We start from the raw sequence: 19183 nt of genomic DNA, 5'->3' as shown, positions 1-19183 counted from the left end.
GTGCCTCAGGGTTCTGTGCTGGGTCCCATATTGTTCAACTTATTTATTAATAACATCGGGGAGGGTGTTAACAGCGATATTTCCGTGTTTGCGGATAACACCAAAATTGGGAGGGTAATAGACACGGACTTAGACATTATAACATTACAGGAGGACCTGGATAAATTAGGGGAGTGGGCAACAATGTGGCAGATAAGGTTTAATGTCGATAAGTGCAAAGTAATGCACTTTGGAATTAAAAATAAACAAATGGGTTATACAATTATGGGGGTGCCGCTAGGGAATTCAGAAATGGAGAAAGATTTGGGGGTCATTGTAGACCACAAACTGAAAGGTAGTTTGCAGTGCCAGGCTGCTGTAAACAAAGCTAGCAGGGTCTTGTCCTGTATTAAAAAGGGGATGTATTGCAGGGACAAGTCTATAATTTTGCCACTTTATAGATCATTGGTTCGACCTCATCTGGAGTACGCGGTCCAGTTCTGGTCACCAGTACTAAGAAAAGATGTCCTTGAGTTGGAAAAAGTCCAGCGGAGGGCAACCAAACTAATTAGGGGTATGGAGGACCAGAGCTACGAGACAAGGCTACTAAATTTAAACATGTTCACATTGGAGGTGAGGAGATTGAGGGGGGATATGATCTCCATGTACAAAATGTTCAATGGTGGCAGCAACATTAGCGATAAACTGTTTAAAATTAACTCCATTACAAAAACTAGAGGCCACCACCTAAAATTGGTGGAAAAAAAATTACAGCACAAGGGGCGAAGGGGGTTCTTCACAGTTAGAGCGGTTAAGGTCTGGAACTCACTGCCACAGGCAGTGATTTCAGCAAAAAACGTGGAATTGTTCAAGAAACTTTTGGACGTTTTTTAAGGGACAGTAATATACAGGGGTACAAGTACTCCTCAAAACGAGATCCTATAGGTTGGACTTGATGGACTAATGTCTTTATTCAACCTCAAATACTATGTAACTATGTAGTATATCCGTAAAGAATGAATTGTATTTATGTGTCCATCATTAAATCATCAGTTCAAAACCACAATTTACATATGTAAACCTTCTAAAAAGCACAAATATTATTTCTAATCACAAAATAGACTATTACATATGGTCTGTATATGTCATTGTGCTTACTCATACTAGTTAGATGTGTTTGACAGACCTTACACTGACAAATATGCACAGCAATGTCTGGAATGTTTCCAGCTGTAATCACCACACCAGGTTTCCTCTGAAAATTGTAGTCTGAAAAAATCAGTTCTTATATTAGATAAGCACAATCTCAAATACAGTATTATTCCGGTCCAGCCCACATCTTTATTACAAGCTCTGTCATTTACACGTCTGTGGTAAATCAAACACATAGGAAGATATATAAACCCAAAACCAAAATATTAAATATATTGCAGCTCACCAGCCCATATATGTGGTGGCTGCATTGGTTTTCCCATCACAGGAGCAAGCTTGGAGTGGTAAAGTAGCCACCCTCCAGTAGGAAAGACTAAGTCAGCATAAAAACTGAGATTATTTTAGGATCTACAGCTGAGTGATACACAAATAAGACATTTTTGTTAGTAGTTAAGTACTTTGAATGCATTTTTAAGAATTAACCCCTTAGTTTAATGTCACTTTAATTTTACCTGGTAATGCTGTAAATGACAAACTTCCTGTCCCTTTTTGTCTACACTCACTTATTTCTGGTATCTATGGAGGGAGCCATGGTTGTCACACAGGCTGGAATCATGCTTGGCTTTGATCATCTCCATTGCATGGTGAATTGATGGGGCTAGTCTTTTACAAAAGAGAGATAACATTGTTTATGGTCTCTTTTTAGCTTACATTAAGTGGCAAGATCAATAACTATTTTCTGTACTTGGCACAAATGTTCTTGCCACAAATCTTCTGCAAAAGGAAACTAATAAAACCATCAGATCTAAGGAATATAATATTTTTGTTTTTTGGCTTAGGTAAATGGTACTACCAAACATTCTCTGGTGGCGAATCAATCACTGTCATATAAAACCCATGGATCTGGAAGATTAACTGCTTTACAGATATGCCCTCAGTGTGTATGGCAAACCCTATACCCCAAAGTGTATAAAGAGATGTCTAAGAATTTCTTATTATATGTGCCTTGTCACCATGTCCTCTCAAATTGGCATTGCTGTAGTCCACCATTGTTTATATAATGGAACCTCTGCAGTAAGGATATTCCCTGCACTGAATCAATATTTTGTGATGCTAAACTGCTATAAAGAGCAAGAATGGACTTCATAATTTTGCCAGTTTGAGAGGAAATATTTCAGAGATGATTTGAGGATCTACAGCCGAGTGATAAACAAATAAGATACATTTTTGTTAATAGTTAGGGCACATAAATGCATTTTTAAGATTTAACTCCTGAGTTTAGTGTCACTTTAAAACGACAATATAGTTTAAACTTACATCCTTTTTTAATCTGCTTACCATCAACTATAATACAAAAGCAATGGAAACCATCAGGATCAAACTGCCAAATGTTGGGTTGTAAATCAAGAAAGATAATGCCAAAACTTGTCAGGACAATGATGTGAATAGAACAAGGATTGCACTGTGCTGCAGTTTCCTATCAAAACAAAAAGATTGCTTAAATTCTTATCAAAAACTGATGTGGAAAATGCCTGTGTGTTTATATCGTAACTACGGGATGAATCACAACGTGACACGCGTAATGTTATATACGTGTTCAATTTAATTTACCTTGGTCTATACTTTATTCCCAACAGCAACAGTTCTATTCCATTTGATACCGTTCCTGTCAGCGACATTAAGAATGATGACTATGATGCCTCAACCGATGAAGACAGCAAAAGTCCAGAACTCACAATCAAGGCTGGTATGAAAGCAAACCTCAATGACTTTAAAAAAAAGCCTTGTCTGTATTTTAAAGCAGAAGATGTTTAGGTATGATGCTATACAGTATGATGATACTAGTTCATCATCCAATAAGTAGGCAGGTGGCAAACAACTCAGTAGTACTATGCAGCAATCTGGCGTCGGCGGACCAGTGGCGGAGTCACCCTCCGTGTCTGGGACACTGGAGAGGTGAGTCTGCTGGATCCCTTACAATGGGTGAATCACAAAAGTGGCTGAACAGATTTACAAAACAGGGACATTTATTAAAACTGGAGCAGACAGAATTGGAGCAGTTACCCATAGTAACCAATCGGGTTCTCTCTTCAGCTTGTTCAGTTAAGATTTGGAAACGAAAGACAGACGCTTATTGGTTGTCATGCTCAGCTGCTCCATATTTTGTCTGCTCCAGTTTTAATAAACTCCCCTCTTTATATATTTCAACTGTGTGTATGGATGTAGTTCAAAGTAAGCTTCAAAGTAAGCCTGCCATAAACCTGGGTAATACAGACTGAAAATATGCTCACAAATGTTAATAAATCGGGGTTACCTGTAGTGAAAACTGCTTGAGAAAGCCAGGTGGCAAGTCATTACACTCTGCCTGACTTAATTAATGGCACTATCGGTATTCAGTATCAGCGAGTGCCGGAAAAAAAGTATCGGTACTTGATACCAAAAAAAAAAGGTATCAGTGCATCACTAGCAAATACTATCTAGTACGATACTTTACAGTATTATGTGGTACAGCAGCTTTTCCACTTGGCACGTGTCTTGGAAGTGGGATCAAATTGGAGAGAGGGTGTTTTTTTCTGCCAGTTTTCTACTACTGTGTACATTCAAATCATTAAAACATTCATGACTTTTTAAACATGGTATGGTGACAATTACAGCTATAGAAAAGATACTAGCATTAGGAATGCACCTATACTAATACTAGTACCAGTATTGGTGTCGATACAGAGTATTTGGGTGAGTACTCGTACCCGGCCAAATACTCCGATCTCCCTCCGACTGCAAATGCTAAGGGAGCATGGAACCGGCTTCCTTTCCAATCAGGAAGTCGGGCTGTGGGTTATGACCTGCCTCTGGCTTCCTGATTGGCTAGGAAGCTGGCTTCATTTGTTGCTAGGCAGCCTGGCTTCCTAACCAATCAGGAAGCTGGGTGGCATGTAATGACCCGCCACCCAGCATCCTGATTGGTCAGGAAACCAGGCTGCCTAGTAACAAGTGAATCCACCTTCCTAGCCAATCAAGAAGCTGGGAGGCGGGTCATGATGTCCCACATGGCTTCCTGATTGACTAGGAAGCCAGCTTCACTTGTTAGTAAGCAGCCTGGCTTCCTAACCAATCAGGAACCCGGATGGCACCTCATGACTCACTGCTCGGCTTCCTGATTGGCCACACGACAATGGTCCTCGGTATCGGCGAGTAAATATCGGTACTCGATACCGGAAAACCCTACTACAAATCTATCACAATTCATATATATCTCCAAGTTACTCTTACCCAAAGACACTGATCTCATCATCACACTGCTTGAATGCACTTTTTTTTTTTTTACTGATTTGCTTTGTCACATTAAATTGTCTTAATAAACTCTTCTTAGAAAGTGATCATTTAGGTTGCAAGTATAGGTCCACTTTAAGAGTGGAGATTCTGACAATGGCTGACCACATGAAACCACTATTGCTTATTCATGTTTTCCTGATAGGAATGTGCCGATATGTTAAATGATTTTCAAATGTGCTTGTGGCGTTACAAATGCTGATACAGCCACAGTGAGGGGATGTGAAATATGTGTTGTGCAATGTCAGCTCTGTAATATAGCAAGAAAAGCAGGATGACAAGTCATCCCTAAACTGTGAACTTTGATGAGAGATGTAAATATAGCTCTACACCTGCTTCCTTTTTAAGCTATTACTACAACTTATCTATAATGGAAAGAATTTTGTATAACTTGTCCAGAAAACAACACCAATGCTTTAAACATTTCCAAAGCAGGTCAGCAAGTAATCTGCACCTGTACCTAACTGGCAATGATGTGCTGACCACTGGAAATAGTTTGTTTTTCTTTGGACTTTCTAATACTTTTACATCATTGCATTCCAGTGTTCTTATCCTTTTAAGCTGTAACTAAGCGATCAAACCTTTGGAAGACCATATTTTTTCACCTAACGTGCATTAATTTGACAGTGTGCATGTCTAGCAGTCTTCTTGAGGACTACCGCGCTCAACCAAATGGCTGCTGGTGTGCATGTGCCTGAACAGTGCTGATGCGATCAATATTTTTGTTAGAACTTTATTGAAATGTCACAAGTGACATTTCATTAAGTTCTATGGGCTCACTGCGGTGCTATGCGGTTGTACTGTGTCTCACTGCGGTGCATTTAAAAAAGTACACACTACTGAACCAGGCCCACCTGTGACAAAGCAAATTGCCTTGCCTTGTGTTCAGGCTGTGCTAGAAAAAACGGCCAGCACAGCCCGAACATATATGGTGTGAACCAGCCCTCAAGAAAGGTACTAGCATATGTAAAGCTGAGAATAATAGAGAATCAGATAACATTTCCCAACTTGCTTGATTTAGGTTATTTTGCTAGTTGGTGATCAGCTGCAAATTCTTTAACTCCATACATAATTTGGCCCTGTGTATGGGTACCTTAATTTGTCTGCATTTATTTTTGTGCTAAATGGCTGGCAGAGATCTAATACAGCCACCTGAAGATTTCAACATGAGCAACACCTTGGGGACCAAAATATGCACACAAAAATTAAAGAACAATTCTTCATCACTCCATGTTGTCAGTCACATTTATAGACAATTAATCAGACCAGAGCCTTGAATGGGAGGCTCTGGTCTGATTAATTGTCTATAAATGTGACTGACAGCATGGAGTGATGAAGAATTATTTTAATTAAAGCGGGCAGCAAAGGATTGCATTTTCATGGGATTTGGGAATTTCAGGGTTTGTAATCTTCTCAGGTTCCTAGATGAAGGCTTTGCAACATCGCCCTTGACTAGACTAATGTGCCAAAAGCTGGGGTGTAAAGTTTTTTTTTTTTCCAAGGATTTTTTTTTGGTTCAAATAAGTGGTTCTTATTTGATGAGTGAGGGGCTATCAAATCCTTGATAGGGTTTACAAAAATTACTGTCAAATATGTACTATTCAACTTATATACCTCACTGGTTCATAGTCGGTGAACAAAAACTCTTTTCAGGTTTGGCCTCTGATACCCAATTATTACCCTACTTGGTGGTGACTATTCTAACTCGCACACACCAGCCAAAGGCACAATTATTGTGTTACTGCTTTCTGCATATATCAGCAGCCAGGGAGAGTGGTTAGAGATGGAGATTAGGTCTAAGTTTTTTTGACAAAAGGCTAACATTTGTATTTTGGTAACAATGCCATCTAGTCAACTTAGGCTATATTTTCGAAAGCAGCTGATGAAACCGATTATGAAGGTAGCATTCTACAAACTTGTCAAAAAAAAATCATTTTAGGCAATCCTTGCACATGCATGAACCCCACTGAAAATACTATGATACAACAGCTTAAGATGTGTAAAAGAAAGAAATAGAATGGTAGATGTAAAACTCGGTTCTTATCTTTCAAAGTATTTTATTAATTTTCCAAAGTAGAATAAAACAATAAAATAGCACATGATGCACAATCAGTATAGCATACAAATGCATGTCAGATTCTTCCACATTAGCATAGTCAAGTAGTAGGGGGGGATCACCATACACACAATATATAATAGTTCTGTAAAACAGATCATATCTATCACCCTATTCTTGCCAATTTATCCCCCATCAGCAAAAACAAAACTCAAAACAGTCTCAGAGGAATATTTGGCATAGGGATCCGCCTATGTCTGCAGCAAACATTTTTAAAACTCGGTTCTTAATTAAGTAAAGTGGAAACCAATTAACAACTTTTCTCCACCTAAGGGCTCCTTTCCATCTCAGATTGGATGTGTCACTGCTCCAGATGGCACACCTGTGCAGCGCTATTGCTTTCTAACTGGTTGGCCAAAGTACTGCATACGTGCTAGTGGGCTTCACAGACTTCAATAGGCTGACTAGACTTTAGCGAATCTTTAAACAGCATTGATGGTAGTGGTAAAGGGGACCTTTGGTGAAAACCAAATGTAAATGTTTTCCTTTTGATTTTATGTAATCTAAAGTGATTGTTTATACAACTGTATACTACTAGGTTGTTACACAATTGTGTCAAAATTATTTGTTTTATAAAGCAAATTCTATATAGTATATGGATGCACTTTTTTTTTTTTTTTTTTTTATTGAGAAAATTATTTAAAAGGTCTTGTTGGGCAGAATATGGTTTACCCTGGATGCAAATAAAATGGCTCATGAGTATTTTCCGTTTGACAAGTGTACAAAGTGGTTATGTTTATTCATGGTTCACCTATACCACTTCACAGGTTATGTTACTCTAACATAACATTTCGTGCTCACTTGCGATTTTTAGTAAAGCTTGGCAGCTGTGCTATTAGTCTGGTCTCACAGAGAGCTAACAGGCTGCTTGTTATCCATCAAGTTCAGGGAAGAAGTTTATTTGAACATTACATAGTTACATAGTCAGGTTGGAAAAAAAAGAGATAAGTCCATCGAGTTCAACTTATAGAGATAAGAGGGAAAAAAAGAGAATAAAATCCAAAAACAGAACGCTATGCCCACAGTTATCCACAGTTACCCACCATTGATCAAGAGGAAGGCAACAAAAAACCTATAAAACTTGGTTCAATTTTCTCCAGCAGGGGAAAAAAAAATTCCTTCCTGGTTCCATAAGACAATCACGTATTCCCTGGACCAACAATCTCTGGTGCTTACTATACTTATAAGAAGTCAATATCTGGTAATATTCTGTGCATTTAGCAATGCATCCAGATTATTTTAAAACAGTCTCTCTCTGGAGTCTATACCCTTTTTAATACAAGAAAGTATCACATGCTATTATTGACTCTGGTCTACCAGAACAACAAGATTTTTCTCCATCATTGACTCCTCCAAATATACTCCCCCTAGAGTGTAGGGCGCATGCATGTTTTTAGTCCCCAAGTGCATAACTTTACATTTATCAACATTAAACCTCATTTGCCAAATAGATGCCCAATCACACAGTGCATTCAGATCTGCTTGTAAGTTGGAGACATCCTGTAAGGACTGTATTCCACTACATAACTTGGTGCCATCTGCAAACACAGAAATAGTACTTTTATTCCCCAATTCTATGTCATTTATAAATAGATGAAACAGTAAGGGGCCCAACCATGAACCTTGGGGGACACCACTAACAACCTCAGACCATTCATAGTATGACTCATTAATCAGCACTCTCTGAGTACGGTCTTTAATTTCCACCTTTGCAGAGGCATTTTTGAAAAAACCTATGCCAGCAATGAGCACTTAGCGTACATGAAGCAAACATATGCAGTTGATGTATATGAAAACAGAAACTTATATTTTTTGTTAGCTTTCCTCTTCATATTCTCATTGAAATGCCTTTGTGTTTTGCAAGCTCTGTTTGGTCTGTTGCAGTCATTATTTATAGTAGCCCCCCCATTCCGCCAGACAGTGTATTGTGTGCAAAGGCAGAGCTAGTGCTTACTGATCGTGTTACAATAAATAAAAGGGAGGGGGAGAGCTGTTTACAGCCTAATTACCATCCGACCCTGGTGTCTGACTGATCTGACCTGTGGAGAAACATTTTAGGCTTCAGGCTTAATAAAACCTTCATTAAAAAAATGAGGAAAGCTTAAAAGCTTTAATGTGAGTCATGAAAATGTGCACATCTATACTTCATCACTGCATCTCTTCATTACCACAAAAATTGCTAATCACTTACAAAGCCAGTTTTCTATGCAATTACAGACTGAATGCTCTATACCTACTGACCTTAACTTATATATTGGCTCCTGTAGGGAACTGTGTGAAATGCTTTGGCACACTCCAAGTATACTATACCCACAGCCATTCCTCTGTCTAATTTATTACTCACTTCCTCATAAAAAGAAAGTAGGTTTGTTTGACAACTTCTGTCTTTTGTGAATCCGTGCTGACTATCGCTTATCATATTATTTTCAAGAAAAAACATGTACATGTGATCCTTTATCAAACTTTCAAGTGTCTTCCTACAACTACTGAAGTTAAGCTTACAGGTCTGTTATTACTTGGTAAAGACTTTGATCCCTTTTTAAACATAGGCAACACATTGGCCTTGCACCAATCCATTGGTACAAAGCCAGTCATTTTGGTTTAGATCATTTTTTAGCTACTTTTACATTTTTGTGGTTTTTTTTCAAATTATTAGTCTACACTATTCCATACAAGAATGTCAGCTTCCACTGTCCCCTACCTTTGGAAGTCTACATCATCATTGTTTTTTAAGCTGGCCATACATTATGTGAATTTCAAACGGTTCTTCAGAAACTGGTGAAAATTCACACAGTGGCTGCCACTGTCGGCACCCTTTCGGACGGCATCCCTTGATCAGCTGATTGGAAGAGCTGGTCAGAACATCTGTTTGCATATTTTGACAGTGGCCAGCCGGAATACAAAGGAAACATCGATCTCTTCTATTATGTTTTTTTCCCGCTCAACCCGCGTGCTAAAAGAAAAAAAAATAGAACAGTATATGGCCAGCCTTACCCTCATACTGTGTCCCCTAATAAATCGCCATCACCCACATTTTCTTTACAACTTTACAACTGCAACTTTAGTTTGAGCAAACTGCCTATCTTTGATCAATAGTGAGCATTTTAGAAACCAAATGGAACCAGGAAGGCGGTTAGTACTGACCTATCAGCATATGTTTAACAATAATAATACATATTCTGAGATCTGTTTCCTCTCATTTTTGTGCTTTGTTCTGCTTGTTATATTTCACAGTGGTTTACAACCTTGGGAAACTTAGAACACAGCCACAGTGTTGCTTCGAGGATCAGTTCTCTTTTAGGGTATTAATATTTTTGTGCCCTTCCCCAACCCCACTAAACTATACTCAGCACTAGGCAGCATATTTCGAATGGCTGCTCGGCACAAGAATTGACACTGCTGTGCTAGGGGGAGGCTGAGAAGTCTCTCACCTGGCACAGTGGAATGCACACGGTGTCCCACTGAACACGGGGTTGCAACCCACTTTTGGGTCGCAACTCACCAGTTGAGAACCGCAGCTGTAGACAATATTTATAGCAGGTGCCTGTTTGAGTGCTCGTCCCAGATGCAAATAATTTGACTGTGCATGCCTGTAGCTGCCGAGATGAAGACACGGGGGCCGGCATGTGTGTTTTGATGATTGTATGTTTATTTGTATTAAAAAAATCTAGTATTTGAGCTTTAGTAGTCATAGTATCTTAATTACCGGTGCATTTATGGAATGGAAGAGTGAAAAACCTATGTGTGGGCTTCCCTTATGGGCCTTTTTGGATAAGGGCTACAAAATGGCGACGAATCGCCACTACTGTCTGGTAGGTCACATGTTTAATGTAAATCCACTCTGTGGCTTGCAGGTTTCACTGTAATCAAAAACACCAGCTGCATTAGACTGTTTTTAACAAATACCATGGGTCTGTGTAACTGCAAACTAGATACTTTGCCACTTTATAGAAAGCCTTTAATCAATATTTTATTACTAATGGTTATTCCTAGGCACACATCACAATAGCCAAATGTCTGGATGTATTATAGACTCTAAAGGAATTTGAATCATCCATGCTTTAAATGTTTTGTACAATATCAGATAGGACACATTTCTTGAGTTAAACAGCAGAGATGGGCCTCTGAAAGTAAAATGAGAACGTATACTCTATAAAATAATGTCTCTATGAGAGTTACAAGAATGCATGACATATTTAGTAGAATGCAGAGATTAAAGTAAGAAAATGCAGAATACTATACTGGGGATAACACTACCACTTAATTAGTAATTTATCATTGTATTCAACACCTGGCATCATTAGCACTTCAGCGCTACTCACTGGCATTGTATAGAAAGGAGACATGGTGATACTTTTAATAGATTTTTGAAGAATTCTTGGTAGATTGATATTCAGAGTGACTCTGCAAAGTGGTTTACATTAATGGTGACAATACCTCACTTTCCCCAGCATCGGCAGGAAGCCTGAGATGTATTTTTTTTCAGCTGATTTCCTTGCTGTCTGCTAGTCTGTGCATTGATAGGATGCCTATAGAGGAAAGTGCGAAAAAAACAAATTGTATAATGGACATCAAAAGCATTGAAGGAAAACCCTTTGGTTTTCATTGGTAACCTATGTCCTTTCGATTGGCTTGTGTCGGCCTTGAAACTGTAAAGAGCTATAGAACAAAACTATGTTTGCTGTATAATATCTAAAAAATGCAGCATCCTTTTATCTCCAGTGATTTTATTCTCCTGCATTCTATTTAATACCTTAATGTGGGAGTCATGCAGATGTTTTTTAAAACTCTGGTTGCCACCAAATTCTAGTTGTTGTATAGGGACATTATCAGTTGAAATATTTTGCATGAAAACATTTTGTCTCAGCGCAAATCGTTCTCTTTATACTGATTGGCAGACATATTCCCTGATCTCCTTGCTGTTTTGTAATTGACTGTCTACGTTAAGTATGGTCACAGAAAGCAACTAGGAGAGTTCTCTCACATGTGTGGTCATACGCAGCCTGATATAACACAAGTGATATAACAGATTCAAGCATCACTTGTCTTTGCACACCATTTATTTTCTTATGCTGGATATTGTAAAATATCTGTGACAATTGAGCAGTTATACCCTTTTCTCCACAGAAGAAGGGTTAAACATTCTAATCAAAGAGAAAGATTACAGAGAGTCACATTAGATCTCTCCCCATGCATCATTCTCCCCGCCTATAGTCACCTTCGCTCTTTGTTCAAGAGATAACTTGCCTTCAAGTACAATTGTCAGTTGTATATACTAAGCCTATTTCAGCATATTGAGTTGTGTCCTTCTAACACTTTTTCCACAGCAATTTAAAAAGAAAACTGACGTTTTTACATCGTCATTTACATAATGTTTCTTTCATAGCCTTTCACTCATGCATACACAGTAGGGCACTAACCTACAAGCATGCATTTGGATTGTTGGAGGTAAGTGGAGCAGCCAGGGAAAACCCACATAAAAATGGGGAGACCCTACAGACTTCATGCAGATAGTGCCTTTTGTGGGAAAGATGTAGTGAGACACAGTATATGGCTTTTACTTTCTAGGAAGATCAGAGAGCAAGATAATGACATCTGTTATACAGGTCCCTTTCTACTACTTTTTCTTTTCTCTTTGTTGTCATCCTTGTATTATCTCTTGGTTAAAGTGATCCTGTCATGCCCTAAACATTGTTTTAGCTAACAACACTACTGAAGTGTTGCTGTCATTTGTTAAATTCGTTTCTGCATCCCTAAATTCAAGCCAAATATGGCCAACTATTAGCTAGAAATATTTACAGTTTTAGCATTATTTGCAAAAGTTGGGCTTTGCTGAGATGTGCACGGCGATAAGGAGTACCTTTGGTGAACTAGTTATATTGTGCATTTTGAAATTACATTGTGTGCATTTTATTAGAAGACTGCCACCTGTGTATCTTGTTTTTTTATAGAGGTGGTGTTACCCTTTTTAAGCGAACATCCAAACTAGCTAATTTTCCTTTGCTGCTTGTTTGATTGTTTGCATTAAGATGTTGTTATTTAGTTCCGTACTTTCAAAAGCCAAGTTACAAAGGCCAAGAAATCATATGCAACAATTTAAACTGGACTTATTTGTTTACATGCCATGGGATGCATTGGCCTAAGTTCATTTTGACCATGTAGTTTCTCGTTTTTTTTACAAATCTCCTTGCCATACTCTGTTACAGAGGTGCATGGTTTATTGTCCAGTATGTTTAGTGTACTATACAGTGTAATAAGGGCTTTTGGAAAATGTGAATTTTCATTTTGCTTATGTGAGGTCATATATTATTCACACGCCCGACATTGATGGGAAAGTGTGTAAGTGTTGACAAGTGATATTTTTTTGCAGGGTTCATTAAAGCAACCCATCACACAGCTGCAAACTCTGCCTTCTCATATACTTCTCAGGGAAGGGCAGACTTTGATGACCCTTATGCTTTTGTTTTTATGACATTACATGAATACGTTTTGTGTTTTGGTGTCATATCTCACAGAAACAGTAATTGTGTGTTTTGGTGTAAATTACTCTGGAGTTCCCATTACTAATATTATTGTTATTATATATTATTTATATAGCACCACCAGTTTGTGCAGCACTTTACAAAATAAAGAGAGACAGTACAATTACAATACAATTTAAGACAAGAGGGTTAGGAGAGCTAGTGATACAAAAGGTAACAACTGTGAGGGGATTTTATATAGAAAGTAAAGGTCAAGTTTTTAGGTAGAGGTGGAATAGGTTTCCCTGAGTTTTCAGGGATCTCATAAAGGCAGAAAGTAGGAAATAGCCAAAAAAACTGACATCAGGTTTTGGTGGTAAAGGCTCTGGAGATGTCCTGAAGGTGAGCAATGGAGGAGTTAATGAGGGAGATAGAGAGCACGAGGTCTTGGGAGGATGGTTTGAGATATTTTGAGACTGGGTTTATGTTATGATGTAGCTTGGGGCAGACTTGTGGATGGCTTTGTATAATGTTCGTATTTTTTATTTTATTTATTGGGCAAGCAGAAGTCAGTGGGGGATTGGCAGAGAGGGAAGGTTAGTAAGTTGAATGAGTCTGACAGCAGCATTCATGATAGACTGAAGAGGGATAGCCTGTGTAAAGGTAGACCAACAATGAGGGAGTTGCAATGCTGGAGTTTAGAGATAACAAGAGAGTGAATTAGTAGCTTGTTGGTGTCATTGGTTAAGAAAGGGCATATTTTCTAAATGTTACAGATGCTATGGTGGTTGGACATTGATTGGATGTGGGGCCAAAAGGAGAGGTCCGAGATTAAGAGTATTCATAGCACCCCGGCACGAGGGCAGGGACTAATAGTTATGATATTGATGTGTATAGAAAAGTTGGGCTCTGGGATATTATGAGCTCTGTTTGGGGACGTGGTGTAACAACAAGTAGTGAAAATGAAGTACGTTATCACATTCCTCAAGCTTTACCTACTCTCAGGGCCTTATCCATTCAGTTGAGTTTTTCCTCAACAAATTATTCATGCAATCTCTAATGCAAAGTTGTGATCAGGTTCTCAGTCTCTTCAGTACCCATCATTGCCCAGGCTTGATATCTTCATTATTGCAAGTCATCTTGCTTTAGTGGTGGTGGATAGATGTAGCTTTTTGCCAAGAAATAACCTTAATTAAATAGTCTGGGGATTATTATATACACTTTGGTATATATGCCTTCACCTAAACTACTGAAATTAAGTATATCTTTTGATGCAGTCAGATCAAAGTGATTGGAGGACCAGATCTTTGTCACAATTCATAGCACTTAGACTGCAAAAAGTTAGCACCGGGCATGAGGGGGGACTAATAGTTTTGCTATTGATGTCAATAGAAAGTAAGATAGGTGGATGTTATAAGCTTTGTTTTTGAAAAGTTAAGTTTGGGTAGGTGGTGTAACATCATTTGGTGAGAATCAAGACATTATAGCATTCCGGAAGCTTTATCTTTACCTAAGTTGTTACCACTTTCTTCATATATGCCAGTATTATAATTTAATTATTTTAAACTTCAGAGAAACATTTCTAGTTGGCTGATGGTTCTGATACAATAACGTTTCTGAAAGCGACAAAATATTTTGTACCCATTTATGACATGTTTTTTTTAAAGTGAGATAAAATCACTGAGATAAAGTGAGATAAAATCATAGTTAAATTGATTTAATTCTAGTTTGTAACACTACAAAATATTAAAAGTTCCCAGAACTGGGAGTTTTAAAGAACGTATACAAAGCACTGTAGGTAAGTGACATGGAGGATTTGTTAAGTATTGCACAATGTTTCTGCCCTATTAACATGCCTAGGAATACTAAATAATAAAAATGCTTTAAATAATGTAACATCCTCATAATTATTTTCAGGCTAGTCATTTGCCAGTGATGAAGTTTTGTACTTAGCTGGATTAAAGTAACTCTGAGGTGGGTCTTTTCTACACTAAAATAAAAACTGCCTCACTGTTCTTGTAAATATAGCAACTATGTATATTCTTACATCATTTACGGACCTTGGCTGCAGGATTTAAAACAAACAGCTCACGCTCTGTTCTCATGGACAATTTTAGTAAGTCAATTAAAATGAAAGCCAGACATTTCTAATTCTATTTTTAAATATATAAATGTTCTCTGCACTAATAATAAGATGGTTATACCCTTAACCTTTAAATAGATATTCAGCAGCAACTAGAGGTAATTGCAATTACACATAAAACACAAAATTGTTACGTGCACATATATATGCATAATCTTAATTGTTACTAGTTTTGAACTTTGCTGTTAAGAAGAGTTATTAAAACTGATGTATAGAATGGATACATGCTTAAATTACCTTTCCTTTTGGAATATTACATTTGTTTATTTCAGGTTATAAAATATATAGTCCCAATAAAATATGAAATCATAGAGACTGAAGATTGCACACGCTGACTGCTTCTTCCATAGCTCTGTTTTTGATTGTTCGCACTCTGCGAATGGGAAGAGCGGCCAGAGCAACATGTTGGTGGTAGTCTCACTGCCTATAATCAGAAAAGTAAATGTTTGCCATTATTCTCATATTCTTTTACCACTTGATGACCGGGGTGTTAAATCCCCTTCCTGGCCAGGCCATTTTTCATTATTGAGCGCTGCAGTTCTTTGACTGACATTTATTCAGTCATGTAACACTGTACTGAAATTAATGTTATACCATTTTTTGGGGACACATAGAGATTTATTTTGGTGTTTTTTTTTATTATCACCCCAATTTGTGGGTCAAATATAAAAGACGGGATCACGTCGGGTACATAGACACTAAACAAGCCTTTCAAATTTCTGCATGCCCGCAAAAGCGCAAGAAAATAACACACCCAAAATTGACCTTGGGCGGCGCTTTAAAAGCTTTCACCGCTAATTAGTTTAGTGTTATCAGTGATTGATGGCCCTAGAATTATTGCTCTCACTCCGACATTCTCGGTGATATGTAACATGTGCGGCACACTGGGCGCAATCATCGTTCTCGTACAGAGGTGCACCCCACGCATGTTTGTGGGGAACGTTAAAAAATGTGTTGTATTTTTTATATGTGATTTGATTTTTTTATGATTTCATTTTTTTTTATTTTTTTTTTACACTTAACTATTGCTATCACAAAGGAGGCTAAGAAGCTCCCTATGTGATAGCCAATTTACATGACAGGTCCTCTTTATGGAGACATCAGGGGTCTCCAAGACCACTAATGTCACCTAGGGACCCCCAGAGAAGCTGATGAAGCAGAGATCTGCTTCACCGTCTCCTTCCTGGCTTCTGTAGTCGGGAATGACAGCTGAATGCGGAAGTAATGTAATATACATCACTTCCTGCATTCTGACACAGGGTAGGAGATCACAGGGAGATCTCCGGTGACAGACCCACCATGCCTGTCCCAGCCCGCACCGGCCACAGAGGATCTCGGGACCAGCAGGGGACACACACACGTTTGCAGAAATGTATTATTTTAAAGGGGGGTGATTCTTTTCTATACCCACTGCACCTACCTTCGCATTGATTGCCCAGCTGCTGCAAAACAGCTCTTGCTGCCATGTTGTTTTGCTTTGAAACTTTTACAGCTATTTGTTTGTCTGGTCCTTGTAGTAAAGCCAAAGTAACTGGTCCAGTAGTAGTGTTTATGTGCTTTTACTATACAACAATGCTACGCATACGGGCTACTTAGTTACAGGTAAAACAATACAAAACATACAGGCTGCTACAATTATGCATATACACACATGCACACGCTATCTACCCCTTCACATGCAATGGTTTCTATGCAATTAGATACACTAAAAGTAATTTAGATTCAGTTGTTGCAAGTCCATAAATTCCTCATTGAACAGGACTTCTGGTTATTAATCGTTCTCAGGAAACAGGCTTGTTGTTGCAGTTTCTCTTTCTCTCTTGAAGCGTGGCTTTAGTGTTGTCCATCCGATTCATCCTCCATTGACTTGTGCTGCTGGCTTTTATTAAGAAAAAATTGGTAGCGAACAGCAGTGGGTGTCACCCATACACCTGATTTTCTACATCAGGATTCTATGATGGGTTTATCTCTCTTATTCCAACATTAGATGGCAACACAGTACCATGAATGCCTTTCATGTCCAGTTATGCCAAAAGGTCACACTATCGTTGACAAGTTTGGGTGTGATGTTTACATAAAGCTCACTCGAAAATATGGAGGGCAGCTACACCCTTGTAGCCCACTGTGAGGAAAAACTAGCTAACACAATCGGAAAAACAAAATACACCCATGTATCCAATTGTGTAAAACTAGCTTTGTGTCAACACTGCTTACCTTAACAATGGCATTTAGTTGAGCAAGACCAACCCCCTCTTAGAAACCTGATGTTTGTAAAGGAACATTCTGTGTAAATTTGCCTGAGGTGTGTGTGTCTGAAAAAAATCACCCAACTATATATATATATATTGACACTCATGGAATTATCAGTACCCCAGCAGACTTCAGTGACGATTTTCCATGAACGAAGCCACTTTAAGAATTTGCACTCTTTTTATTGACTGAAACTGTTGACTGGAATGTTCACAACTGGGTTTGTATCTAGAGAGCAGCATATTCTAGGTGTTACCAATGGACTTCAGGGTGGATTTTTCATGAACAGAACATGATGGTGACTCAGGTGGCAAGAAAGGTATTTCCATTCTCTGTTTTTAAATATAGCTTTACTGAAAGTTTAGATTACTGATAGGCTGCTTTAAAAATCCTATGTTGTTTTGTCCTGGATAGGCATAGTGACAACGTCTCTTTCCATTGACATACTCTTTTGCTAACTGAACAAAATCTGAAATATTTGATATCATATGCCAATAAATGAAGTTATAAAGGTGAAATATTTAAGTGTTCCAGAACACATTTTTAATTAATAAAATGTGTGTATAAATTAAAGGGCAAGAGCTAACCTGTATGTGTTTTGCTCTGTATAGTTTAATTAAGCAAGGGGGGGACTTCTTGGTTTAGCTTAAGCTGCTGCCACATGTTTTTGTGCTTTTATGTTTTTTTAGCTCCAAGCAGTTATTTATGATCTCCTCAACAACCTTAATAACTGTGCATATGGAAAGAGTAGTTACATATCCTGTCTCTTGCAGTTTACGTGATAAAAAAGCATATCACTATTAATACAGACAATTGTTTACAAGAATGGATTTCTGATATCATGTTTAATATCACTGTATTAAACATTATATACCTTATACTTATTAGGATATTTAGAATATAAAGAATTCATTGTTTCTTTTTGTTTTGTTTTTTAACTGCCCTTGCGCTTCTTAACCCCTACACGACACATGGTGGGATAATTCCGTCCTGGGTCTTTAAGGTGTTAAACAGACTCTGTTCATGTTTGTAGAGCCGGCAGCCGGCTTTACAGTAGAAGCAATTCTGGCGACTCAACTGTCAACTGGCTGCCATCTTCTCCCCTCCGCCCGACACCCCCACCATTTTTCCAGGTTCTGCTGCCCCTCCTGCAGGCCCGTGTCCAGCATCTCTGAGCTGTCATTGCTGGGCACCTATTGATGTGTGATCTCCACTTCAATAGCTTATTTAGAGTGGAAAGGTGATACTAGGGATCTTTTGGATCCCCAGTATCACCTTAAAGAGTACCTGTCATCACCAAAATGCTATCACATGGGGGGCTTGTAAGCCCCCCTATGTGATAGCAATTAAAGTAAAGTAAAAAAAAAAAGGTTTTACAAATAATATTAAATAACATAAATGTAAAAATAATGTTAAACATTGCTGGGAACTCTCATCTGTAATCTCATGAGATCTCAGGGAAAGACATATTCCTCCCCTGAGATTATGTGCATTGTCACATGTCCTAGTCACATGTGCCAGAGTACCAGAAAATAAAGGGAGATCTAGTAACCTGCCCTTAGTTAAAATGGCCACTGTCAAGAAGGGCTGCAGCCAACTAATCCATGAGAGAGAGGGGAGAGAGAGATTTTTTTTTTTGTAATGCAACTAATCGAAAAAATTATCGGACAACTAATCGATTATGAAAATAATCGTTAGCTGCAGCCCTACTGTCAAGACTGGGGAAGAAAAGAAAATTAAGGTATGCAAAAA

General features: G+C 38.3%; 1 protein-coding gene across 1 annotated transcript in view; it reads left to right on the top strand.

The window, feature by feature from the left end:
• Positions 1–19183, top strand: part of XRCC4 (X-ray repair cross complementing 4) — a 288213-nt gene that overhangs the window by 140183 nt on the left and 128847 nt on the right. Inside the window, exon 6 of the mRNA XM_018564728.1 lies at positions 2769–2878. Coding sequence (XP_018420230.1) covers positions 2769–2878 — 110 coding nt within the window. The remainder of the gene's footprint in view (positions 1–2768; positions 2879–19183) is intronic.

Source organism: Nanorana parkeri, unplaced genomic scaffold (genome assembly GCF_000935625.1).
Source record: "Nanorana parkeri isolate BGI_ZX_2015 unplaced genomic scaffold, ASM93562v1 scaffold775, whole genome shotgun sequence".
In the NCBI taxonomy this organism is placed as follows: domain Eukaryota; kingdom Metazoa; phylum Chordata; class Amphibia; order Anura; family Dicroglossidae; genus Nanorana; species Nanorana parkeri.
The sequence above is the reverse complement of the archived record's forward strand: the minus strand, read 5'-3'. Positions and strand labels throughout refer to the sequence as shown.